This window comes from Hermetia illucens, chromosome 3 (assembly GCF_905115235.1).
Source record: "Hermetia illucens chromosome 3, iHerIll2.2.curated.20191125, whole genome shotgun sequence".
Classification (NCBI taxonomy): Eukaryota; Metazoa; Arthropoda; class Insecta; order Diptera; family Stratiomyidae; genus Hermetia; species Hermetia illucens.
In genome coordinates this window covers 150,374,224-150,396,808 of record NC_051851.1, presented here as the reverse complement: position 1 = coordinate 150,396,808, position 22,585 = coordinate 150,374,224, and the positions used below count along the sequence as shown (strand labels likewise).

The following is a 22,585-nucleotide window of genomic DNA, read 5'->3' as shown; positions in this document are numbered from 1 at the left end:
TGGCGGAATGGCGTCTCTTTCGCCAGAATTTTGGGGCTTCTGGGGAGCTTTTCGCTCGTCCACCCAGTACGGATGGGGGCCGGACCGGACGACGGACACTCGCTTGCTGGAGTCTCGCCGCTTCCAGGAACAACGTGCGCTGCCTCACAATTCCTGCGCCAGGGAGGCGCTATCCCTGCATCGCTTCCCTCCGCTAGTTGTTAACTTCCTTCAATTTTTCGGCAGTGAAGCGGCTTTGAACGCCACACGAGGACATTGACATTGACACTCTGTTCATTGACATCCAACGTCGAGAAGCTTCGCATGAAACTTGCACAAACTTTTGGGCGCAGGCCGGGGACGAATGCGGGGGTGGCATTTTGGAAACGGGACTTTTCGGCATCTCCGGCTTCAATGGCATCCATCAGGACTGACCGGAGAAAGTTGTCGGGGGGAGGAGAGAGTTTCCATTTCGGCTCGTCTTGTACATACTTTCACCAGCGACGCCACGCGAATTTTCACTGTGGAAATTCTATTCTTTCGACTTGTCTCCTGGCAAAAGGATGCGACGCGAAAATTTGTGATGGCGTTAATGCCGCAGTAATAGCGTGTGTGATTGTGAGTTGAGGGAGGTCCTTTGCGTGCCAAAGTGTTAAGTTTCGTGTACCTGAGTGGCAAGGGAAGGATTGTTAGAGTGGAAATGATGTATAAGGTTGATAATTACAATGAATGCGTCATTCAGATCGTTATAACTTAATAACTGGCTTCTGTGAATTGCAAATTGAGCCGTTCTTAGTGACGAACAATTAACTTTGAAAAATATTCAAATTCGAATTGAATAAAAACCGTTGTGCGAGGTTTCGAGTATTTGGAAGAAAGTGTGATACAAACTCCTTGAAGATGACAATATACCACAGGTGAGACGTCAAAATTGACTCCTAGATAAGTTCAATGCAAGCGATCGGCACTTTGCAGCCCTAAATATTAAGTAATCTCTGCTATTCTGAATTCTGTAACGGTAATCCTAACGTAATCCTAAAATTAGTCAAAACCCAAACCGGGCGAATTTCCAGTTAGATGGTCTCATTTTGCACATTTAAAAGGTCCTTGGCCTCGTCTGACCCTGACCATGGCATGGATGTTCGAGCGTCGAACGCCTCTGCTACACTCGAAAGTTAACTACGATTAATGATAATATTTAAAGTAAATCCGAGAGTTTAGTGATAATCCCAGAACAATGGATTGAAGTAGGAAGATGCGACAAATAACTTGTTTTTCCGGCGTCTGGTTCAGGGATTGGAGTCTTCTGGTCAGTGGCAGGTCAATATCTCATTTTTCTTGGGTGTGTTTTTTGTCTACTCCCACTTGATATGTGGGACATTCGAATAGTTTCTTTTTGTTTACTGTTTCCATTTCGCCATTGATTTTGAGTATTTATTGCAAATTTATAAGCCTTACGTATCAGGATAGCCACGACAGCTCTAACACGATTTTAAGGGTTGATTCCTCTCTTATAGCGTTGAAGCGGATGCTGTAGCTTCAATAATCGTACATCAAGTGTTATAATGAAAGCGCCCCTTTCCTATAGCATCGGCTGCTAGTTGGAGAAAATAGATCTCCCAGTATTGCAGTTACGGACGGATCAAAGATGGCCTGTGGAGTCGGCGCGGGGGTTTTCTTGAATACACACGGTGAATCCAAGTCGTATGGCCTCCCAGGTTTCGCCAGTGTATTCCAGGCGGAAGTACTGGCGATATTGGAAGTCTGTCGATGGTTGGAGCGAGATTCGAACCCCAAGCATAACATAGCCATTCTGATCGACAGCCAAGCGGCCATCAAGGCTTTGTATTCAGCGACATCTTCCAGGCTGGTGGGGCAGTGCAGAGACGCGCTGAACTGTCTGGACGGCACGCTCAAGGTCACTCTCCTCTGGCTTCCCAGGCATAGGAATATAGAGGGGAATGAGCGGGCTGAAGGATTGGCCGGGCAAGGCTCTGGTCTTGACAGTCGGTGGCGAAGGCTTACAAGTTGTGCCAAGTCAATGAGAATTTGACCCGCTTATAACATAGCCCGATCACGAGAGATCCTGTGCCAGACGCGTGCAAATGCTTTCAAGTTACGGCTGTCTGCACGGGGCATTGGCCCATAGGGGACCATGCCGGTAAGCTCGGCATACCCTACAATTCGCATTGCCGAAACTGCGGAGTGGAAGGGAAACCCTCATGCACTTTTTCTGCGATTGCCCGGCTCTGGCTAGAGTCAGGCTACGGACACTGGGTAAATCATCCCCAAAGGGGACCTCAGAAAGATTTCTAGTTGCAGGGTGGGAGAGCTGCTTTCTTTCGTGAATGTTACGGGCTGGTTCTGAAGATCCGAGCCAGCTGGACTCTGCCTCCCTGCATAACATAACGTAACAACAGTCACGGTCTTAGGAGTTTGTAGCATCAAAACGCCAATTGGGGTTCTCGGATGGGCCGCTAACACTTACCTACCTACCATTGCAGTTAGAGTGCAAGTTTACCTAACGAATGGCTGTGTTGAGGTTCTCGGGATTCGGAAAAAAGATAGTGGCAAGATTGCGCGTGCCAGAGCCTTACGATTACAGACCCGAGTTTGACGATCAAAAGGGAAGATCCATGACGTATCAATCCTTATTCGATGCTTCTCCTGCCTCAATATACAATGAGGCGCAACCTTTCGGGTCTTTTGACTTCTGCTCTGAGACTAACCGGCTAGCATCATGGCAGGCGTTCAGCCGTCATAAGAAAGCGTAGGTGTTCCCAAGGATGACCATGATTTGTCCAAAGACAAGGTGGTAGCGGGAAGTCTCTAGACCTGCTTGGCTAAACGAGAAGGACAATTGATGGGCAACAATTTGGTATCTCGATTTTTTTTTATTAGGACCGAAGTAAGCGCGTATATCAACGAACAGGGAGCGACTTACTCTCCCCGCAAGAGTTTGCTTACGGGGAATTCAATGCGATGTAGATATGTTGGATAATTTACTGGTCCGAAGCCATAGGCCTTAGCTGTACCACATATTTAAGCGTTATGGATTCGAAGATTCCAAATACATGATTTTCTCCTACCGTTACCTATTGTTGTAACGCTTGCTGTGGTACCATGTTATCTGATGCGATCCAACTACTATATTAACACAGGGGTACTTTAGCGTCGACTTAACATGTAATTTCCAAGTTACCTCTAATCTACTTCCTCAAGATTCTGTTTCATTGGACACCAACGTAACCTCGGCTTTTGCGACCCATCTACCAGACTCTATATATGGCCTGTCGGCGACTGCAGCTAACTACACTGGCGCCATACCTATGTCGCTCCGGCCGATTAATCTCCCGCTTTCCTCTACTATGCACTTTTCTATAAAAGATCGCCCAACCCAACGGTATCTCCAATTCTGCGTCCCTCGGGAGAATCCTCAATACTTGAGCCCAGAAAAGAATATCTGCCCGGAAACCTCAATCCATTCTGGTCCCACCTTGGCAACTCCCGCAGTCACGCCCAGCTATCTCTTTCTTCCATTGAATTTTCTGGCTTCTCTGGTAACTCCCACCAGCTATTTTATGACTTAGTCTGCCGCTATTTTTTCTCAATCTATGTTTCCTCTCCTCTTTTCTCAAGCTAGTTGATGCGGCCTGATTCGTACCTCCTACCATTCCCCTCCTTATTTCTCTCCTTGTCGTCGAATATCTCGTTGAAAAGCTTGACACGAAAGTCGGCCTTGGATGCGACAGTTTTCCAAACCTCTTTTTGCCTAAAACTCTCCATTTCCCTCTCTATTATTTTCAACAAGAACCTTGGAGAGAACCATTTTCCTGACGTGTCAATGGCTTTGTCAATGTGTGGTCCAGCATTTGGTCAGACGATTGTGTCAAACAACTACGATATCCTTCTTTTGGGGGTCTCTTATTTCTTCCTCCTAGCTCCAATGGGACTTTTTGTGTTTGGGTTGGTCCGAAAATTCTTGCGTTTTTCATCAACATCAATACGATACCTCGTCTTTGGGAGTGGTAAATAAACGGCACTTTGTTTTGGCCATGTCTAAATTATTAAAATGACATCCACATAAAAATAGCATTTCCCCGAACAGTTTTCATAAATTAGAACAAAATTCCGATCTCATTTGCTGGATGAAGTAAAAGTAGAAGGAAGCATCGAGTTCCTGGATTACTTTCTTGGTGAATGAAAGTTTTGTTTCATGAATTTCGAAGAAAATTTTGACAGACAGTCAAATTACTTTTTGGCAACAACTATTTGGTTTTCAAAGCACGTAAATATGCCAAATACTTGATGGCTGGACAATAGTGCAACATTCCAATTCAGGCCACTGACGTTTTTTGCCTGTTGGGAAGGCGGTTTCAGGATGCTTTTGCTGAATCATAGTTGACGAGTACAAAGGGAAATATGAGTATCTGATGACTGCATATTGCTGCACGATACCAGAGCATTTTCCTATTGATCGAATTTGGCTCCGGATTTATTTTTTAGTCAAGGCTCGCAGTTCCACAGGTTTCAGCTCCATAGTATGGTGCTTCTGGTCCTCTCTTCGTTTGCTTGATTGTTGGTTCATTGTCTTCTATTCCACTGTGACTCGGGAGTCTGAGTGTTCAGGCTTTGTTGTACACCCCGAACTTAGCGTACTTTAAGATATTTACATCAGTTTAGCTGTTGTCTTGGCTATTACTTGGAGTTTCAAAGTTTTGCATCCTGCAGTCCTTTGGTGATTGAAATGCAAGTGCCTGCCCATGTTGTATATCTTCTCCTGCAGAAGTAAATTTTCCGTAGGCCAATGACTTTTAGCTTTCTTCGTCTGTATACTAGGTTATAGGTTATCATTTCGTGGTTTTTTTTCGTACACGGAGCTGTGAAAATCTTTGAAAGTCACGTCCACTCCAGCCAAGCCGCATTATCGGAGCTAAGCCAGTCTTCGACTTCAGCATCTCCGCGACTATATTGTTCGGACTCAGGCTTGTTCGCAGAACTTGCTTCAGATTCCTTCCTCCAGTATGAATGTTGATCAGTGGAACACCAGTTGCCCCAGCTCCTCCGCTATACCATCCAATTCGATGAATTATCCTACCAGAAGCGATTCAGTTACTGCCTGTGGCAACCACGGTGTTCCGTGAAGAACTGGGTACTTGGTCTCCTTGTGTCTTCGCTAAAGCCTTATATTGAGAATGAGTCTGTGCGTCCAACGGGCCTCACATTTGCGTTACCAAGGATCATACGTCTCTGACCTTGCCGCGGATCTACATTCGGTGTGTCCCTCCATACGTCCTGCACGGTATATCCCAACTTTTATTTCGCCAGAATGTCGACTAGAATCATATTTGCCATTACCAGTACTGCCGCATCTGATGTGGTTCTAAAAGTGCTACAAACCGTCAAAGCCATTAGTCGCTAAATCGAATCCATTTCCTTCCTTCAGGAATACCTATGTCAACCAACGTCCTTTTAATTCGGTTTCAGTTGGTGGATTTAAATGCATTTTTGACATCTAATGTTAACGCCAGAATTCAGTGCGTCACGTTCATCACCATGTTTATTCCATACAACGTAAAATATGGCGCGGCGAAATCCATACTACTGCTCTGGTAAACCATTGTTTCTTTCGACGATGAGAAGCATCCTATAAAAGGTGTTAGCGAAAAGGTCGGGCCTAGTCTTCATCGCCAGGATGTCATCCAAACCTGGGTCCCTCTATTTCCCGCAGCCTCTCCTCGGTTACTAGAGGTATCGCGCACTCATTGAGTTGAACCAACGTTTGCCTTCCGCTGTTTTGTTGATGAAGACCGAAAGTGGCTACAAATGGAAATCGAATATAATGCGTACTCATATATTTGCGATTATATCTAAAGGAGCGATTTCCACCTGTAGCCACTTTTAATTCTATTGGCTAAAAAGACACTCTCGTATGTCAATCCCAATATAGACCCCAAATCCCTTGGACTTCCGCGATGATCATTATTAGGAAACTAGCCTCGAATCGTTTGACACATTGCCTTGATCTATCCGCCCTCCCCAGCGCTCCTACCTTAGGAAGTCTTCAAGTCAAGGAATTCAAGGTAAGGGAGAGGAAGAAGGAAATTATTAATTCAATGAGCCCTCTGTCATCCGGTCTCTCCGCCGGTCTAACTGCAATCTTCTTCACAACAGGAAGATCCCGAATGTAATGCGCAACACGACCATCTGCCAGCGCCCCCGAGCCTGTATAATATTGCCAACTAATCGCAACCCACGTCCCACAAGAAAACCAAAATGTGATCAGGTGGTCCACCACCAACCTCCCCCCACAGCCAGAAGTTTTACCTTCGCAATCTTATGTTGGTAAGACTGAAAGCTTCCTTACTGATTTAGAAGCTGGGCGGGTAATGAAGGTCGTGGGAATATAACGTGATTACCTCCCGTATGGGCATAATCCCACGATCCAAGGAGGCCAATCACAATTTCTGGACGGACAACATATTCCCTTGAAAATATGCTCTCAGAGGGCCATCTCGGTTTCGGTGATCACTTCAGATGAGTCCCTTGTCGAATCTGGCCTCATCGCCCTACTCAAGTACGTGGGGACAACCATGGGTGAGGTAGTAATCAATCTCATCATGCTTTCGGCTCAGCTCTCTAAGTTGCTGATGAACTGCGTAGTCTGTTTGCCTCTTGATTGGTTTTGCGGAGAACTGCCATGATTTCATCATCACAGCTGCCAATCGACTTGATACACGAGGTCTATATTCTCTTTTTGGTAAAGATATTTCGATTTTTTCCAGTAGAAAAGCAGCCATAAATCTGCTAACTCATTGTATCAATATGACTAGTCTGTTTTGCCACCGTTCAATATTGCGTCTGGTAACAAGTGATGCAAAATTATCCACATCACGGACCAGTTGCGACTCTGCCATGTTGAGTCTTAGCATGCCTTATTCTCGACCTGATTTCCATCCTCCAAAAGTTCCGGCGAATATCTCGACTTTTACCTTCGAGACGTTCGGAAGGAGAAGACCAGACGGAAGCTACGTCGAGAATGCTTCCTTCGTAGCCTGGGACGAACGTTGACGTGAACCCGGTGTTTAAAATTACGAGCCACATTCTCGGCAGTCACTTCCGGGGTCCATGTCTCTCTGGAGTCTTTATGAGGCACTTTCCATTCGAGTGCCCTGGTACTGAAGTCAACCTCAACCAGAATCCACCTTTCTGTGCCTAAGAGACAGCATCCTCTAGAACATCAAGCCTGTGTCCCGTCGGTCTTGGATCCGAATTCCAAGTTAGGGACCATTCCGAACTCTCATGGCAATGGTACCCCTTACGTGCGTACAAATAGAACAAGCGTCCAGAAAATATTGTTTACGTAATATGACGGTGGTAAATATTTCCTAAACGGTGCATAGTTTGTCCATCGCGCCTACACCCCTTCGTTGCAGATTTTGCCTGAGAATCCTACACTTCTCTACTGTTCTGTGCCATGAATTTCTACGGATACCAAACGTACGTAATATTTTTACTTTAGATGCCTAACTTTCGATTTCTGTTGTATGCCAGCACACCTTCTTCGGCCTTCGCTTTTTTTTGTAACGAAATGGGCTCGTTTAGGTCTTGTTCGCGGCATTTTTAAAACATCTAGCATGACATGCCATCACTGTTTCGAGTGATCGTTTCCGATCAACCTAAATATTTAGGCCAATAATAGTTAGCAAGTTATCAGCACCGTGAATAGACAATCGAAGGACGATAAATTCGACGTCATCCCTTCCACGACGTAATCTTAGCAAGTTTGTAAAATCAAACGAAACAATCATAATTAATACAAATAGCTGTCAAATCGAAACTTGTAATGAAGCAATCTGGGAACTTTATGTGGTGCTATTCAATGGTAACTATCTCTTGGAAATATTCTTCTTTGAAACACCAGCACTTATTGATCCACCATGGTAGAGTTCGCCATAACGTCTGATCGCCATGTTGGTTAATTTCGAATGGTTGTTATGACAGAAGAAAACGTCACAGCCTTGCCAACCCAAATTTAATTAGTCAATATTTTTTAAATATTTTTTTGTTTATGTGAAGTTGTGTTATAGTCGGGGAAAACCATGAGTGACGGTTAGTTTTAAATTAACCTGAACCTGTTCGAATTGAGATATCACTCCCCAGCTGCATCCATTTTTGAATTTATGGCAGAACACTGTGAAATGATAATTTCAAGGAAAAATTACTTTTCATTTTGCCGGCCCTCGAAGTCTAGATTGGAGGGAATTTAAAAAGAAATATTTCTTCGAATATTTCTCGTTTCATTTAACATGCAGATGAAATTCAGGCTGCCATGTATGTATGCAGTAGAGCCTTGTCAACAAAAACAGCCAAAGTAAATGAATGATTAGTTGAAACCATACCACAAGCTGCCGTTGGGCATTTTATTCTCATTTCCACACTCCCATTGTGTATCTAATCATGTTTTCTTTGGTCTTTCATTCAGGATCTTATCCCATTTTCTTCTTATTTTCAATTTTCAACCCATTATTCATTCACCCACAGAAAGGGGGTTGATTTGCCAAAAATACGTGCCACCTACATGACCGAATCGATTTATTAGCGTCTGAAACAGTAGGATATGAATGGAAACTAGTCCGTTTTGCTAATTCTAAGCAATTGAAGATTTGCGTGGTAGCTAAAAGTGGAGTGGAAGTTTTCCAGCTTCCTGGTAGTTTGAGAAATAGGTTTCTAGCTCCTGACCGGCAGGGTGTCGTTTGTAGTCGCATTCATGGAAGGATGCGAACCCTTAGTCTGAAATAATCGTGAAAATATTTCGCGTGGTATTCCAAGTCCAATAATGGAATAATGGCAATATTTGGGTGATTCTTTCGACGATTCCACTCTATATTCCTGTCATGTCTGAATGCATTGGGGGAAGTCCCTTTGCTCTTCTTCTTAATTGAATGTCTCTTCTAAATGAAAATTAAATACGACATTTCCACTGTTTGGTATAATAAAGCGAGCAATTGTCATCACCATCATCATATAAACAACAGTTGAGGAAAATCGATACGAGGTGAAAGCAAGCGAACCAACGAGCAAGCCTGTACTGAAGGAAAAGCAAGCAAGGCTTCCTCCTTTCATTCCGTCGCCCGTTCCAGGAATTTTCTTTTGCGTAGTAGCAAAAGCGAAGCAAAACAAATTTAAATAACTATAGCAACGTGTGCCATACACAACAGAACACAACATTCTAAGGCCATCACGCTACATTTGCAAGGCATTGACATCAAAGATTCGAGCGCGTTACGATGGAAACGGTGCGCTCGTTTTTCTCATGAGAGAAAGAGAGATTGAAGTGAGGCTTGTCGACATGGTGCCCTCCTGATGGTGCGGATGATGGCTCATTCCGCAATGGGGGACGATGTGATGTAAGCTTTCCGTGGGAATCTTCGTCCCAGTCAGCGACGTTTTCATGTTAGGCTTAAGAGGTATCAGGCCTCACGCTGGAAGGATGCTGAAAAACCCAATGGTTGTTGCTAAGTACAGATAGCAAAAACCTCCTGAATGCTGAGCTACTTCCCTTCAGAATCAGTCAAGGGTAGAAACAGATGAAAGTGAGATGTTATCCCTTCTACAGTTTGACAGCGAACATGGCCAAAACAATGGAAGCAAACCTCAAGTCAGATGGGTTAAGTCTGGAAACAAAGCCTCCCGAAAATACTATGTACATTCAATTCTCCGTATCAACTGGCTACATCCCAAGCATTCCCGTCCTTGGTCAACATGAAATATAAGATGAGACGCCGCAACCACGTGTCATATAGTCTTACCTTCCCTCTAGCTTGTGAACGTCTAAGGAAACGTGGCGCGTGCTGGGGGTGTGAAGATGGTGGAACAGGTGGCAGAAAGCTTTCTCCTTGCAGGGATGATATTATGAAATGCGCAAAGACAGTCGGCCCCCAAACACAACCTGCAAATTCCTTGTCACTCTTGTCGAAAACAACTCGGTCTCACATCGAACGTGTGGGGGGGGGGGGGGGGGTTGAGGTGGACAAGTGTGTACATCTATTTGTTCAGTTGGCAATATGGGAACGGTGTGTGTCTGTCTTATCTTCAAATTGATACGTGCTTAGTAGCTCAGTGAAGTGGCTGAAGATACGTTTTTTTTTTGTTATCATTCAATGTAGGCTCGGCTCTGGGTCTGCTTGACATTCCTGACCTACTCTAATCCCCAAGTCCTTTCTTTCGTTTCGTAGCTCTTCCTTCTCACTCTCAATTATTGTCACTTTGCTTTTCACTACGTTTTGTTGTTGTCGTTGTTAGCAAGGAAACAGCATAAGTAGCGAGGCTTGTTAGGAAATTGCGTCTTAACTCACACTTTTTGTGTTGCCTATTGAGAAACACAAAAAAGAGCGACTTTGAAGTAGGTGGAATGTATCTTGTATCTGTTAAATGGGCAGCAACATTCAAGTACCTGCATTTGGTATGGTTCTAAGTATTTTTTGATCTTTGCAGGACCGTTTGGTAGTTCCAAGGACAAGTTTGGTTATATTAAAATCTCATGTGACAAAGAATGAATTGAAAACAAATTGAAATATTTCTGTCTACCATTTTGTGCTGTCGCATCGCTTGCGTTACAAAAATAGAGCATACAAATGGCTCCTGATATTTGAGGGATCAAAAATTAGATATCTACTTGATTCGCGTGGCGATAAATTCTTAATCAAGTGGGATGATTGCTATGTGAGATTTTGATATTAATTTTTCATCGCCCTCTTTGACATTTGTTAGCTAATTGGATGCCCACAAGGAATATTTTGATTTAGTTTAAATACAATAGCTTAGATACTCTTAGACGTCAGAAACAGTTCCTAAAATTGTATTAATTGCATCTTATTTTGTCACTCCCAATGGACTTTATCTTTAAAGTGAAATACGTAAGTGTTTTACCACATATCCGGGACCAAACGAAAAAGCAAACCGTATCATTAAGGGAAGAAATCTAGTCTCAAATTTCCATACTAGTGCGTTTGTGAAATTAGCCAGATTTTCACCTTTATTTGACTTAAGCTGACCTTTGAATTTATCAGTAACAAACCCTCAATAGAAGTACAACAATTCCTTCTATTTCCATTGATTATATGCCAAAGTCATTTCTGTATTTGAAGCCAGCGGTAAAGCTCGTGTGTCGTCTATTTTCAAGAGGAATAAGATAGGTAGGTAGGTATCAAATAGTAATTCTCTAAGCCTACAAGCAGAGATTTGAACTCCCTAAAGAATTCTTTACCTAGTGTCCGCAGCATGGCTTTAGCTAAAGCTGAGCAATCACAAAGGATGCACCTGGGGATTTTTCTCCCCTTTCCGCAACTTTGCCATTGCAAATTGCTTTGGTCAAACCGCTTTAATCCTGTGCGCTATTGTGTGCATTTGGCCCAGAGATTCTCGCGGTTAGGTTTTAACCAGATCCTCCTTGACTGGTAAGATCGTTTGCAGTTATCGGCTGTCAGGTGGTGCGAGTAGATTCTATCTTTCACAGTCGTTAATGGGACGCGAACCTCACCGACCGTGAGACCATTAAGAGCGGAGCCACGACTCACTAGTCCGATTCCTTCCTTCCTTCTCAGTTCCTCTATGTTCCTATTATCTAGTGGGGATAGAGGAATGCCACTTTGAACAAATCGTTCAGATGTTCCTACTAAGTACAAAGCCTTAATGACTGTCTGATTTTGCGTGTGATTCGTATCATACCCCAGCAATCGGCAGACCTTCAGTATCGCCTCGAACCTCCACTTGGAACATATACACTAATCACGGAAACGGACTAGGCTAAATTGCACTTTTCCGAAAAACTCCAGCATCGAAACCAGATTATCTTTGATCCGTTGGTAAAAAATACTGTGTCATAACCTCGCCTTCCAATTCTTTCTAATAACTTCTCCCACTCTCCCTTTCTACTATCTTCTTTCAAAACTACTTGGGCCGCACTCGTGATCTCTTCCTTTTCAACCTTCCGGAGCATTACCTCTGTTTTTTCCTTGCATATCCTCGTATGTCAACATCCCGCCATCCCCCATTTGGCTTTGAGACCTTTTTCGATCAAAATCCAAAATTGCACCTTAACCTACTAAGCTAATTTTAAACTTAGCGCCAGTCAACTGGGATCACATATTATCCTATTCAACGTGCGGCAAAGCTCTTAGTATCTTTTACAATATTTTGTCCGATCTCCTTTCCTGTTATATCCCCTCTTCTCCTCCTATATACTTGTCTGCGTTCTTATCCAACTTGGTCCACCAGGGAAATCCTTAATAACATTCGCTTAAAGAGTGTGCTGAAGAAATTGTGGGCTTCTCAAAATGACACTGAACTTGCTCATGTTAATACTATGCGCTCCACTGGGAAGCCTATTATTTATAAAACTTATAAAATATACTTGTTGAGCGTCGAGGCTGCCCTTCCCCGCGGTAACTTGAAATCATTTTGGTTCCACACTGGCCATTCCCGTAACTACACACAATCTCTCCCTTCTTCATCAATTCATCAATCAATTAACTTTGCTGATTCGACTGCCAAATCATCGGAACTATGATGCGACCATTTCTCTGCCTTTAATTCTCTTCCGTGTTTACTCCCTGGACCACTGCGCCGTCTACGCCTATTTTTGGTCCAGGCTGCTCCGAATCTCTGGCCATTCCTCTCCTTACGCCTCCCTTGGTTGAGTTTCTTATTGATAATATTCATACCGACGTTGGACCTGGTCCCAATGGGTTTCCTAACCTCTTCCGTGTTAACTATAAACAACACACTTCCCTTCCTCTGTGTATAATCTTCAATAAAACTTGAAGAATCTACTTTCCTCTTCTCTGGAAAGAACCCCTTATTATTCCTATCTTCAAGAAAGAGATCCTTCCCTAGCTGTAAACTGTCGTCTCATTTCTCTTTTCTCCTCTTGCTTCAAAATTCTCGAGAGACATCATCGAATGGCTGAGCGTACGCTTCGGTCACTATATTGTCAAACAAAAGCATGGTTCCGTATAACATCGGTCTACTGCTTCAAACCTTCATGTCTTTACCAACTTCCTTGCTAAATGCTTTAATTCACGACAGGAGGCACATGTTATTTACACTGATTTCTCCAAAGCCTTCGATACCGTTGACCACGATTTTATCTTCTCTTCACTTATCCCGTCCTTTCTGTCCTTCCTCTGATGTTCCCCAAGGCTGTATACTTGGCCCTCTACTATTCCTTTTTTTATTAATGTTTGGATTAACGTCTATCAAATTTCGATTGAATCGGTGTAGCCGTTTTGAGGAAAAGTGCGTGTGCCAGACAGTGTATCGATTTTTGTTTTGTTTTACACAAAACCTTATAAAGAAAAACAATTTGATCACTATTGCCGGAATAGCCATATTGATTCCATGTAGGGAAGCGTTGTTTCTGCGGACGGTGGCACCCCACTTGATGTCGACCGACGCAGTAAATTCTGCCTTCGTCTAAAAATTGAAAATGTAACTACCTCAACATCAACTGCAAGTTGAAACTTAGTCGGCGTACAGTCCAGATACCTCTGGTTGTACTGATTAGAAAACATAGTTGGCAGTGAATAGGTCACACATTAGAAAAATTGGGAAACTTTGTTGGGGGTTGTGTCATGTAATGGAACTCATTATTCCAGCATCATCATCATGATCGGTGCAACAACCGGTATCGGAGGCTTTTCGGGCTGGATCATCCTCATCCATACGGATTAGGTGACCCGCCCACCGCAATCTGAACAGCCACATTTTACCCACAGCCAGACGATCGTGATATCGCTCACAGATTTCGTCGTTATGTAGACTGCTGAATCATCTAGCCTCATGTAAGGTGCCAAAAATTCTTCGGAGGATTCTTCTCTCGATGACGGCCAAGAGTTCATAATTTTTCATGCTAAGAACCCAGGTCTCCGAGGAATACATAAGATCTAGCAAGATCATAGTCATAATAGTCAAAGTCGTACATTAAGAGCTTTGACCTTATGAGACGTTTCGAGCGAAACAGTTTTTGTAAGCTGAAATAGCCTCTGTTGGCAGCCAACAACCGTGCATGGATTTCATCGTCACAGTTGTTATCGGTTGCAATTTTCGACCCTAGAGAGGAGATATTTTCGGTCTCAAAATTGTAGTCTCCTATCTTTATTGTTTTCGTTTGACCGGTGAAATTCGATGTTGTTCGTTCTTTGTTCTTTGGTTCTGATGTTGCCACCATGTACTTCGTCTTGCCTTTATTAATGTGCAGACAGATCTCGCGCTGCCTGCTCGATCAGGATGAAGGTAGACAGCATATCTCGGGTGATTCTTCCCATGATGTTGATATCGTCAGCATAGGCCAGTTGTTGTGAGAATGAGAGTGATGGTGCTGCACATTGGTCAGGGCCAGTCTAGTCAGTCTTATTAATTCACTGGGGTACTGAATCCTCTCATGGCCGTGTACAGTTTTACCCTGTCTATACTGTCATAGGCGCCCTTGCAGTCGGTGAAAAGATGATGTAATTGATGTCCATATTTCAACAGTTTTTCCATCGCTTGTTGCAGAGAGATCTGTTGCTGATTTGCCTGGAGTGAGGCCTCTTTGGTGTGGGCCAATAATATTCTGAGAGCATGGGGCTATCCAGCCTAGCAAGATGGCGGAGAATATCTTATAGATGGTACCCAGCAACGTGATACCTCTATAATTGCTGCACTACGTGATATCCCCTTTTTATGTATGTGGTAGATAATGCCTCGTTGGCAGTCGTCCGGCGTTGGCGCTGTTCCACACCTTGAGTGCCAGTTGATGAACCGCTTGGTGTAATTGGTCGTCTCCATATTTAACCAACTCGGCTGTAATTCCATCGGCTCCTATCGACTTATGGTTTTTAAGCTGGTGGATTGCACGGACTGTTTCGCCGATGTTCTGGTTGTTGAGCAGTTCATCAAAATACTCAACCCATCGCTTCAATATGCCCATTCTGTTGGAAATCAGTTTTCTCTCTTTGTCTCGGGAAGATGAGCATCGAGTTGTATAAGGCGGCATCCTGCTGACTTGTTGGTAATACATCCGGCGCGTGGTGCGTTTCCTCTCTGTACTTTAGGTATGATTATACTTGCGACAGACTTCGAGAGTCCACTCAATTGCGTCGTAGAAGGTATCCTTTTCCGACCCTGCAGTCTCCTCTGTAGGAGTGCGGACGCTTATGAGTCGTATATTTCCAAATTGCCTAGCAAACGCAGAGTCCATATCCTTTCGCTTATATTTTCAAATCCGATAACCACAGTTGGCAGGCGTTTCCCGGGTTTTATGTTCCATCGTGGGTACCAATCCACGTTTCGCCCTGGGACCTATACTACCCTTTGATCGCCCGTTTATTCGAGCATGGCTGATGAATAAGTCGGAGTTACATGACGTGGAGCAGTTTAAGAGTGAAAACTTCTCGAGAAGTGTAAGGAACTGAAACACATTTCAGCCAATTGACAACTTCAGTGGTGTATGATGCTCGCCTGAAATTAGTACCCTTATTTAACACCGGTAATTATTGACAAAAATAAAACAACACCATTCAATACCAGTGGGCAATTGAAATTTAAAATTCCTTCTATCTAGACTCGAAAATCACAAACGATAACAATCCTCTCTATCTTTTCAAATGCAAAGCCATTTAGCCAAGACCCATGACTCAGTGAAAGAGCAAACCCTCCAGATAAGACAGCGTGAAAAACGCCACCGATAACAAGAAGAAATAATATCGGTGGCAAAGTGAATCCTTAGCGGAGTCCGTTTTTCACCTCAATTTCACGCCAAATTTCGCGTCATATGATGTCTCTCTCAGAATAGCTATTAGTTTCCCCAGAAAACCCCACCTGCGTTGAAAGCTTTGTCGCAATCGATGAAGAGCTAGTGAAGCAAAGATTTAAACTACGCGCAATAGTCCAAAATAACCCATAGGATCCTGTAACGCATGTAACGGTGATTGACCATTTTATCCACAAGACGGGAAACCTCCCCGGATGTGGTAAGTTAAGAATCGTGATGAAGTGTTCTGTTCACTTCTTCAGTTGCTCGTCATCGTAGTCAGGAGTCGACCAATAACGTCTTTCGCAAATCCATTGGAAAGTTTGCGACCACATATAAGCACATTTTATAATGCGGTATACACTTCCGAAATGATTGCATTCTGCGGCATTTTCCGCTTCCTTGACCAATGCAACAGCAAATGCCTTTTTGCCATAGCACACTACACTGAATTTCTCGGATTTCGCCCGCTATCAGAATTCGAGCGCGGCACCATCATCATTCGCAGCGATAAACAGAGTCTCCAACTCCTCGTTCATCAATCAAGATTTCACAGTAGGCCAGCTCTCGCGACATGGCTGACGACCTGCATAGCACTTGAGAAGAGAGCATTTTTGATGGTGGTTCAGTTCTCATCTATATTTTTAGATGCGTTAATCAGGGTATCTCTCGTTCGATCAGAAAGATGGTTCTTCTATTCTCAGGCAACAGGTGGATAATACAAGCAGTCGGTGTTGAAAATGGTGGATCGCAGTTCTTCAACGAGAAGTGGCGGACGCAACACGGAAGTGATCTCTTCGAACCCGAGGTGAAGGCCTTTCTTGACACACAGATCTAGGAGACAACTTAAGTGAACTTAAAGCAATCAATCTGATATCATATGAGTCGGTCAGTTAAGACCTTGCTCACCTTACGGCAGGCTCTCTCTTTTTCTTAGGAAATGTGCCATTTGTGACGAGGTGGTGGTAGCTGCAGAAATCTCCCACCATTGTCGTTACTGTCGTCAAGACCACGTTTCCCCAATACATGTCAGAGCAAGGTGTTGTCAGAGCCTCAGGGTCTTGACATTGACATTGATTACTATCACAATGTCACCTTAGGAAGCCTCTCCTGAACTGCGTGCAATTGCTCGTAGAAAGCATTCTTCTCCACTATATCAGAAATCTCCATTGATAGATAGATAGCACTGTACAGTTGTGATGTACCTTAACCTGGACCGGAATCTTTCAGTCAGAGGTCTGTCAAAAACCGGCTACCAGACCTTGCGGTAGCCATCAGAAACAACTAGACACCGGGCTTATGTCTGCTACCGCTCGGTTTTCCAGTGTACAAGAGGACATTGCGAAAGTGTGACAAGAGGAAGAAAGAAAGACCTAGAATGCCCAGCTTATATTAGTGAAATTCTCGCTCGAGTTGGAGAAAGCGAGAATTCCGGGAAGCTTTATCGAGGAACTTGCGAACATTCCCAAAGTCAATCATAGTCCGTTTTCGATAACTAAAGATCTCCGGCGTGAGGTGAGTCCCTATCTGAGTCGTTGACGTTTCGGTAGCAAAATTTGCAGGTTGCTTGCCAACAAATTTGTATCTCTTGTAGTCGCTTCTTACGAAAAGCAGGGAAGATTTTGAGTGTATTCTTGAGCCCCAACTCGCAGGACATATGATTATTACCACGTGCGGATGTTTATTGCTTCCCCAACGCAGGACATCCAAATATACATGAAAAAAATAAAGAGTTGACTACGGATTCCAGTAGAAAACTTCTGTTTCGACCTTGTGAAAACGTCCCTGTCGTTATGTCATTGCCATCATTGAGGCCCAGCTTTTTTCGTCCTGTATCTAAAAAAAGTGTTCGCAGAATCCTTAGCAATCAGATTAGGATGTCAAGAATGTTAACTTTAGGAAGCTATTTTTGGATTGCATTAAGTCGGCTTTTGAAAATGTCCTTTCCTTCTGGATCAAAATTTCCGCCGGCGCAAACCTATTTATATCATTTTGAGGTGTCGCTCAGCTCTGTCTAGGCCGAAATTTCACGGAAAAAATAAGGGAGAGGCTGAATTCAATCACAAATAATAAGCCAATTCTATGAATTTGAAGTGAAGTAAGAAGTTCGACATCATTTCTATCCGCTGGGGTATCGATCGACATACGAACTGTAGATTTGTTTGCACCTGGACCACAATTACATAGAGCGTAGTACCTTGAAGTTCTCTGTAGATCTCTTCAGTTGCTAATGCGAAATTTTACCATAACTTTCGGTTAATCCGACTCAGCCAACAAACATCGACTCAAAATTTAAATAACAATTCTCGGTCCGCTATCATCCGCATATCCAACCAAATTTATTTACGTCATCGCACATACTTTCACCAGGACCACACAATATCCCCATCTAAAGGTATTTAAACTCCATGTCAGTGCCGTTAAGCAGGTTAATGGACAGTACGACATAATCCATATTGCATGTGTACTAGAAAGATACATCCATCTAAAAAAATCATGGACCGGACGGATCTGTAAGTGCTTTGACACTGAAATTTCTGAAGGCAGAAATGAATTTTTTCCCGTTCAATGACTTACCTTCCTTCCTACCCCAGAACGAACTTGCACGTCCGTTGAAAGAGTGAACATTGCGACGTCACTCCCTAAACTCATATGTGAAGTGTACTCGGTATCTGCAGAGGCATTGGCTGCATGTGAACTCTCCTGAACGGGGGTACATACACTCATTTTTGGGAATTCACTTTTCGTAAGTGATTGTACTCACCTATCAAGTGTGTGTATCTAATCGATATTAACACGTTAATAAATGACGTTTGGTAAATGATATCTTTAGATATTTTCTCACAGTTTTATTAGAAGGTTTTCAGCTATTTATAGGGAGACTTTCATTTAGTTTATGAGAAGGGCGGAGTTTTTTCTTACTTGGAAATAGTGGGAATGTCACGCAGGAAATACAAGTGTTCATCTAATAATAGGATGTACTTAGTGGTCAGCGTGAAGGGAGTAGTAATCACCGCAAACTAACTTGAACCATCAAAAACTTCTTTTAATTGGTATCTTTGAGAAAACGCATTAATCTTTAGTTCGTTTCAAAACTATTACAAGACGAAGCTATCAAGACCCCACATCATATTCTCATGCTCATTATCTTATGTAGCTCAAAATACCGATATAATAAAAGTAATATATTTTCTCTTCTCTTTACAGGTAAGCTGGATTTTCCAATGATTAAGATAATATTGAGGAAAATTGATAAAACGCAAGTACTTGAACACATGAAAGCAACTGAAATGAGCGATAGTAAATATGTTTTGCAACCAATTGTAATAACAAGTTTTCGTTTATAATATTGAATCGAGTCTTTCAATTATTCTAGCACGTCTGAGATTAATTAAGGTAATTGTGTCGATATTTAAGATATTGCATCGTTTACTCTGGATGCTCATATTCTTCCATAGTTAGTACTGAAAAAGTATTTGGGTCAAAATTGCTTCCCCAGTCTTTTGTGAACCACATGGAATTTTTTGACAGTTTGGCACATTTCAGCGGTTTCCTTCAAAAGTTAACGAAAATGGTTTAATTTCTGATCGATCGTTATATGTCAGGTGCTAAAGACTAGGAATGAGCTTATTGGAATACAATAACGTTTCTGAGAAATCAAATCTTTTCTGGATAAAATTCTAGTCGGATTACATTTACCCAATAGCGCCTGAACAGCGCACCAACCACACCTACGGGGTTACGGTTCCTTGAAATGCCCTTCAACTCCCCCGAAGACTTCCCGATACGCCCGCACTCTCCTCTACTGTTCTGCATCGGAACCGCTAGGAGAGTGGGTTTCACTGCATGGTATAGCTGGCAATTGAATTGTCGTCCCTCCTTAGTATGTGGCTTATCTACTGCCAGTTCCGCTCTCCGGCTTGTGTGCCGACCGGGTTCTTCGATTGTAGGCCAGAATACTCGAATGATACGACGCTGGCGGGTGTTGACGAAGGCTTGGTGCTTTTGAGTAACAGTGATGATATAGCAACACAGAGAGAAGATCAGGATAGAACAGCCTTAGCTTGATCTTGGCATTGAGGTAACTGAATTTCCAGGTTTTAGACAAGGGAGCAAAAGCGGATCTAGCTCAGCATCCAGTTGCGTGCGCCGTTGGCAGAAATCATTCTTAAATATACAAATCGATCGACGTCTTCGATTCTCTGCCCATTAATTCATATAGGGGGAGTGTGTTGACTCATATGCATAAAGCAAAATATAGAGCGCTAAACGTTGGATGTCCCGTGTGACAGTGTTCATAACCAGAATGAAGAGAAGTGATAAACAAGGGGTAGCTTCCTCCAAACTAAAATTTTTAGTTATAAATGTAACTATATATTTCGGGAGCGACTTACCCCCTTCATCAGTACAGAGTGATGAGAGGGCGCTTCTTCGATGAACACCAAAAGAGATATGAAGCGGTTTTGATATACTCACCACACTTTGAACTTTACTTTTCGGATCGTAGGAGAACAATGTAATCCAGTGCACGATTTCTTCATAGGTTGCACAGGTCGCTTTGTGGACCGTGTCTTTATCTTGATTCCACGATTCTTCCACATTCATAATAGTTGGTAATTGCCACCATTTTATGCGCAGTAGGCAAGGACGTTCCTCACGCTGCTTTATTGGTGACCTGATTGACAAGGCGGCGATCAACGGCCGATATTGAAGCGCGATGGTTTCATAGGGAACGACTTTGCAGTCAGTGACGGTGATAAAATGTCAGCGTCTTATGAGAATATAGTCGATTTGCGTTTTACTGTTTCCACTATAAAATTTACGAAGATGAAACAATCGTTTGATGTATTCACAAGTACTGTGAAGTGATGGGTGTGGCATCTTTCTCGGCATCAGATCGACTTTTTTAATAGGGTCACGGGAACGCTCTGAAACGGTAATGCTAACACTGTATTGAGTGGTACCAAAATAGAGAAGTTTATATCGATGTTTACCGCGTTCGCATTCCATACGTTAGACACCAGACCATCGGGTTTCTTATAGAACACAGATTTCAATGCGCCATTTCCGAATGACTCTTGCAAGTTCCTTGGTCTTTCCAGCCAATATTTAGCGTGCAGATACGTGTTTATTTTGATCGGATTAATTTTCTTCCGACCTGATGCCGTCCATGAGTCAAGAACCCTTGCCCAGTTTGTTGAGAATTGGACCGGTTCCCATCCTGCCGCGTTGACTGAGGTGAATGCCCTAGCATTTCAACGAGGCTCAGCATTTTTGAACACGGTTATTTTGTTTAACGATATTAAATGCATTTTGTTGGTCGGCCTGTCGCCGGACCTGTCACCAAAAGAGATCAAATATGATTTAGCATAATGGGATAACTCCAACTATACTTTATTTACCTCTTTCTTTGATCTCAACATTTTATTTTATATATTTGTATTTTGACGCGGTGGTTGAGAGGCTGGAGAGTTAGTCTCTCATTCTCGTTGCTCTGGGTTCGAATTCCAGTTGTCATAGATATCTGTGTTGGTCTCGCTTCTGTGAGCTTATGACATGCACAGCGTTAAGTGCGCTGACAGTGAAATCGAAGCCTCAACTGCACTAAGGAGTGAACAGGGAACACTTTTTACTGAGGATAGTACAAAGTACGCTGCCTCGAATCCTCCGTCTTTTCCTGGGCTTGGGACCTTTACAGCGCTTTTTCATCTAAACTTAAAAGTATTGGCATTGTGCATTCAATATTCGTAGTAATTGAAATGTCCCGATATCAAGGATTAGTTATGTCTGCTGTTGCTTCTGGTTATTCAAAACCGTCTATAAAGTTATACAAGCAAAAGGGGAGTAATCGTCTGATACAACATTTTGATAGAACAGTGCCGTCCGATTATCAAAGCCAGAAAATACCGTCAACAATTTATTCGTGAAAAAGGACTACTTTTCAGCTCTAGCCCCCTACTTGTGCATTAAATGCCAGAACTGAGACCAACTTTGAAAAGTACTAATTGAAACCTTTCGTTCGATACCCCAAATGAATATATTCGGTAAAAACCTTAAATTAAACTTGGAACAATGTAGCTACCCGCTTGAGTGCTAATTCCCAGTTTGCACTTTCCCACCAAATTTGGTGTCAATCGGTATAGTTTCTGAGAAAATTGCGTGCGAAAAACGAACAGACAGACATTCAGTAAACCAATTTTAATAAAGTTTTGCTTTGCACAAAATCTTAAGAAAAGATAGGGTTCCACGGGAGAACTGTTGCATAAAGGGATTAAAAATAGGGAAGTGGTAACATCTATCGGCACTGGCACTGGTTCATTTAGACCGGATTAGGCACTTCTCTCGGTTACAGGCTAGCCCGACGTGAGTTGCTTCGATGACTTCGATGATCTACTGAGTTTTCGCCAGCGCGGAATACGACTATGCCATCGAAAACACTTACGTTGGGCCCACTTGCATATCGATCGGCCAGTAATCGGGACAGTAAAAGAGTTCACCGTTGGCTGATATCATTTATATCGAATGCGAATTAAATGCCACCTAGTTCTTAGAAGGAAAACATGATGCGACCCCACGTAAGAGTGTCTATTACAAGAGCAAACAGGCAACATGAGAGAGCGATTCCTTGATGAATCATCATCATCATCAACGGCGCAACAACCGCTATCCGGTCTAGGCCTGCCTTAATAAAGAATTCCAGACATCCCGGTTTTGCGCCGAGGTCCATCAATTCGATATCCCTAAAAGCTGTCTGGCGTCCTGACCTACGCCATCGCTCCATCTTAGGCTTATTAGAGCACGCTAGATAGGCTC

General features: G+C 43.1%; 1 protein-coding gene across 5 annotated transcripts in view; it reads left to right on the top strand.

Moving 5' to 3' along the window:
- Positions 1–22,585, top strand: part of LOC119650576 (nuclear receptor coactivator 3) — a 291,430-nt gene that overhangs the window by 171,413 nt on the left and 97,432 nt on the right. The window contains exon 1 of one of the 5 annotated variants that reach the window (XM_038053400.1): positions 27–896. The exons of the other annotated variants lie outside the window; for them this stretch is intronic. Within the exon in view, the coding sequence (XP_037909328.1) occupies positions 880–896 (17 nt within the window). The 5' untranslated portion in view covers positions 27–879. Of the gene's footprint in view, positions 1–26; positions 897–22,585 lie in introns of those variants that run through there. 5 annotated transcript variants of the gene reach the window in all.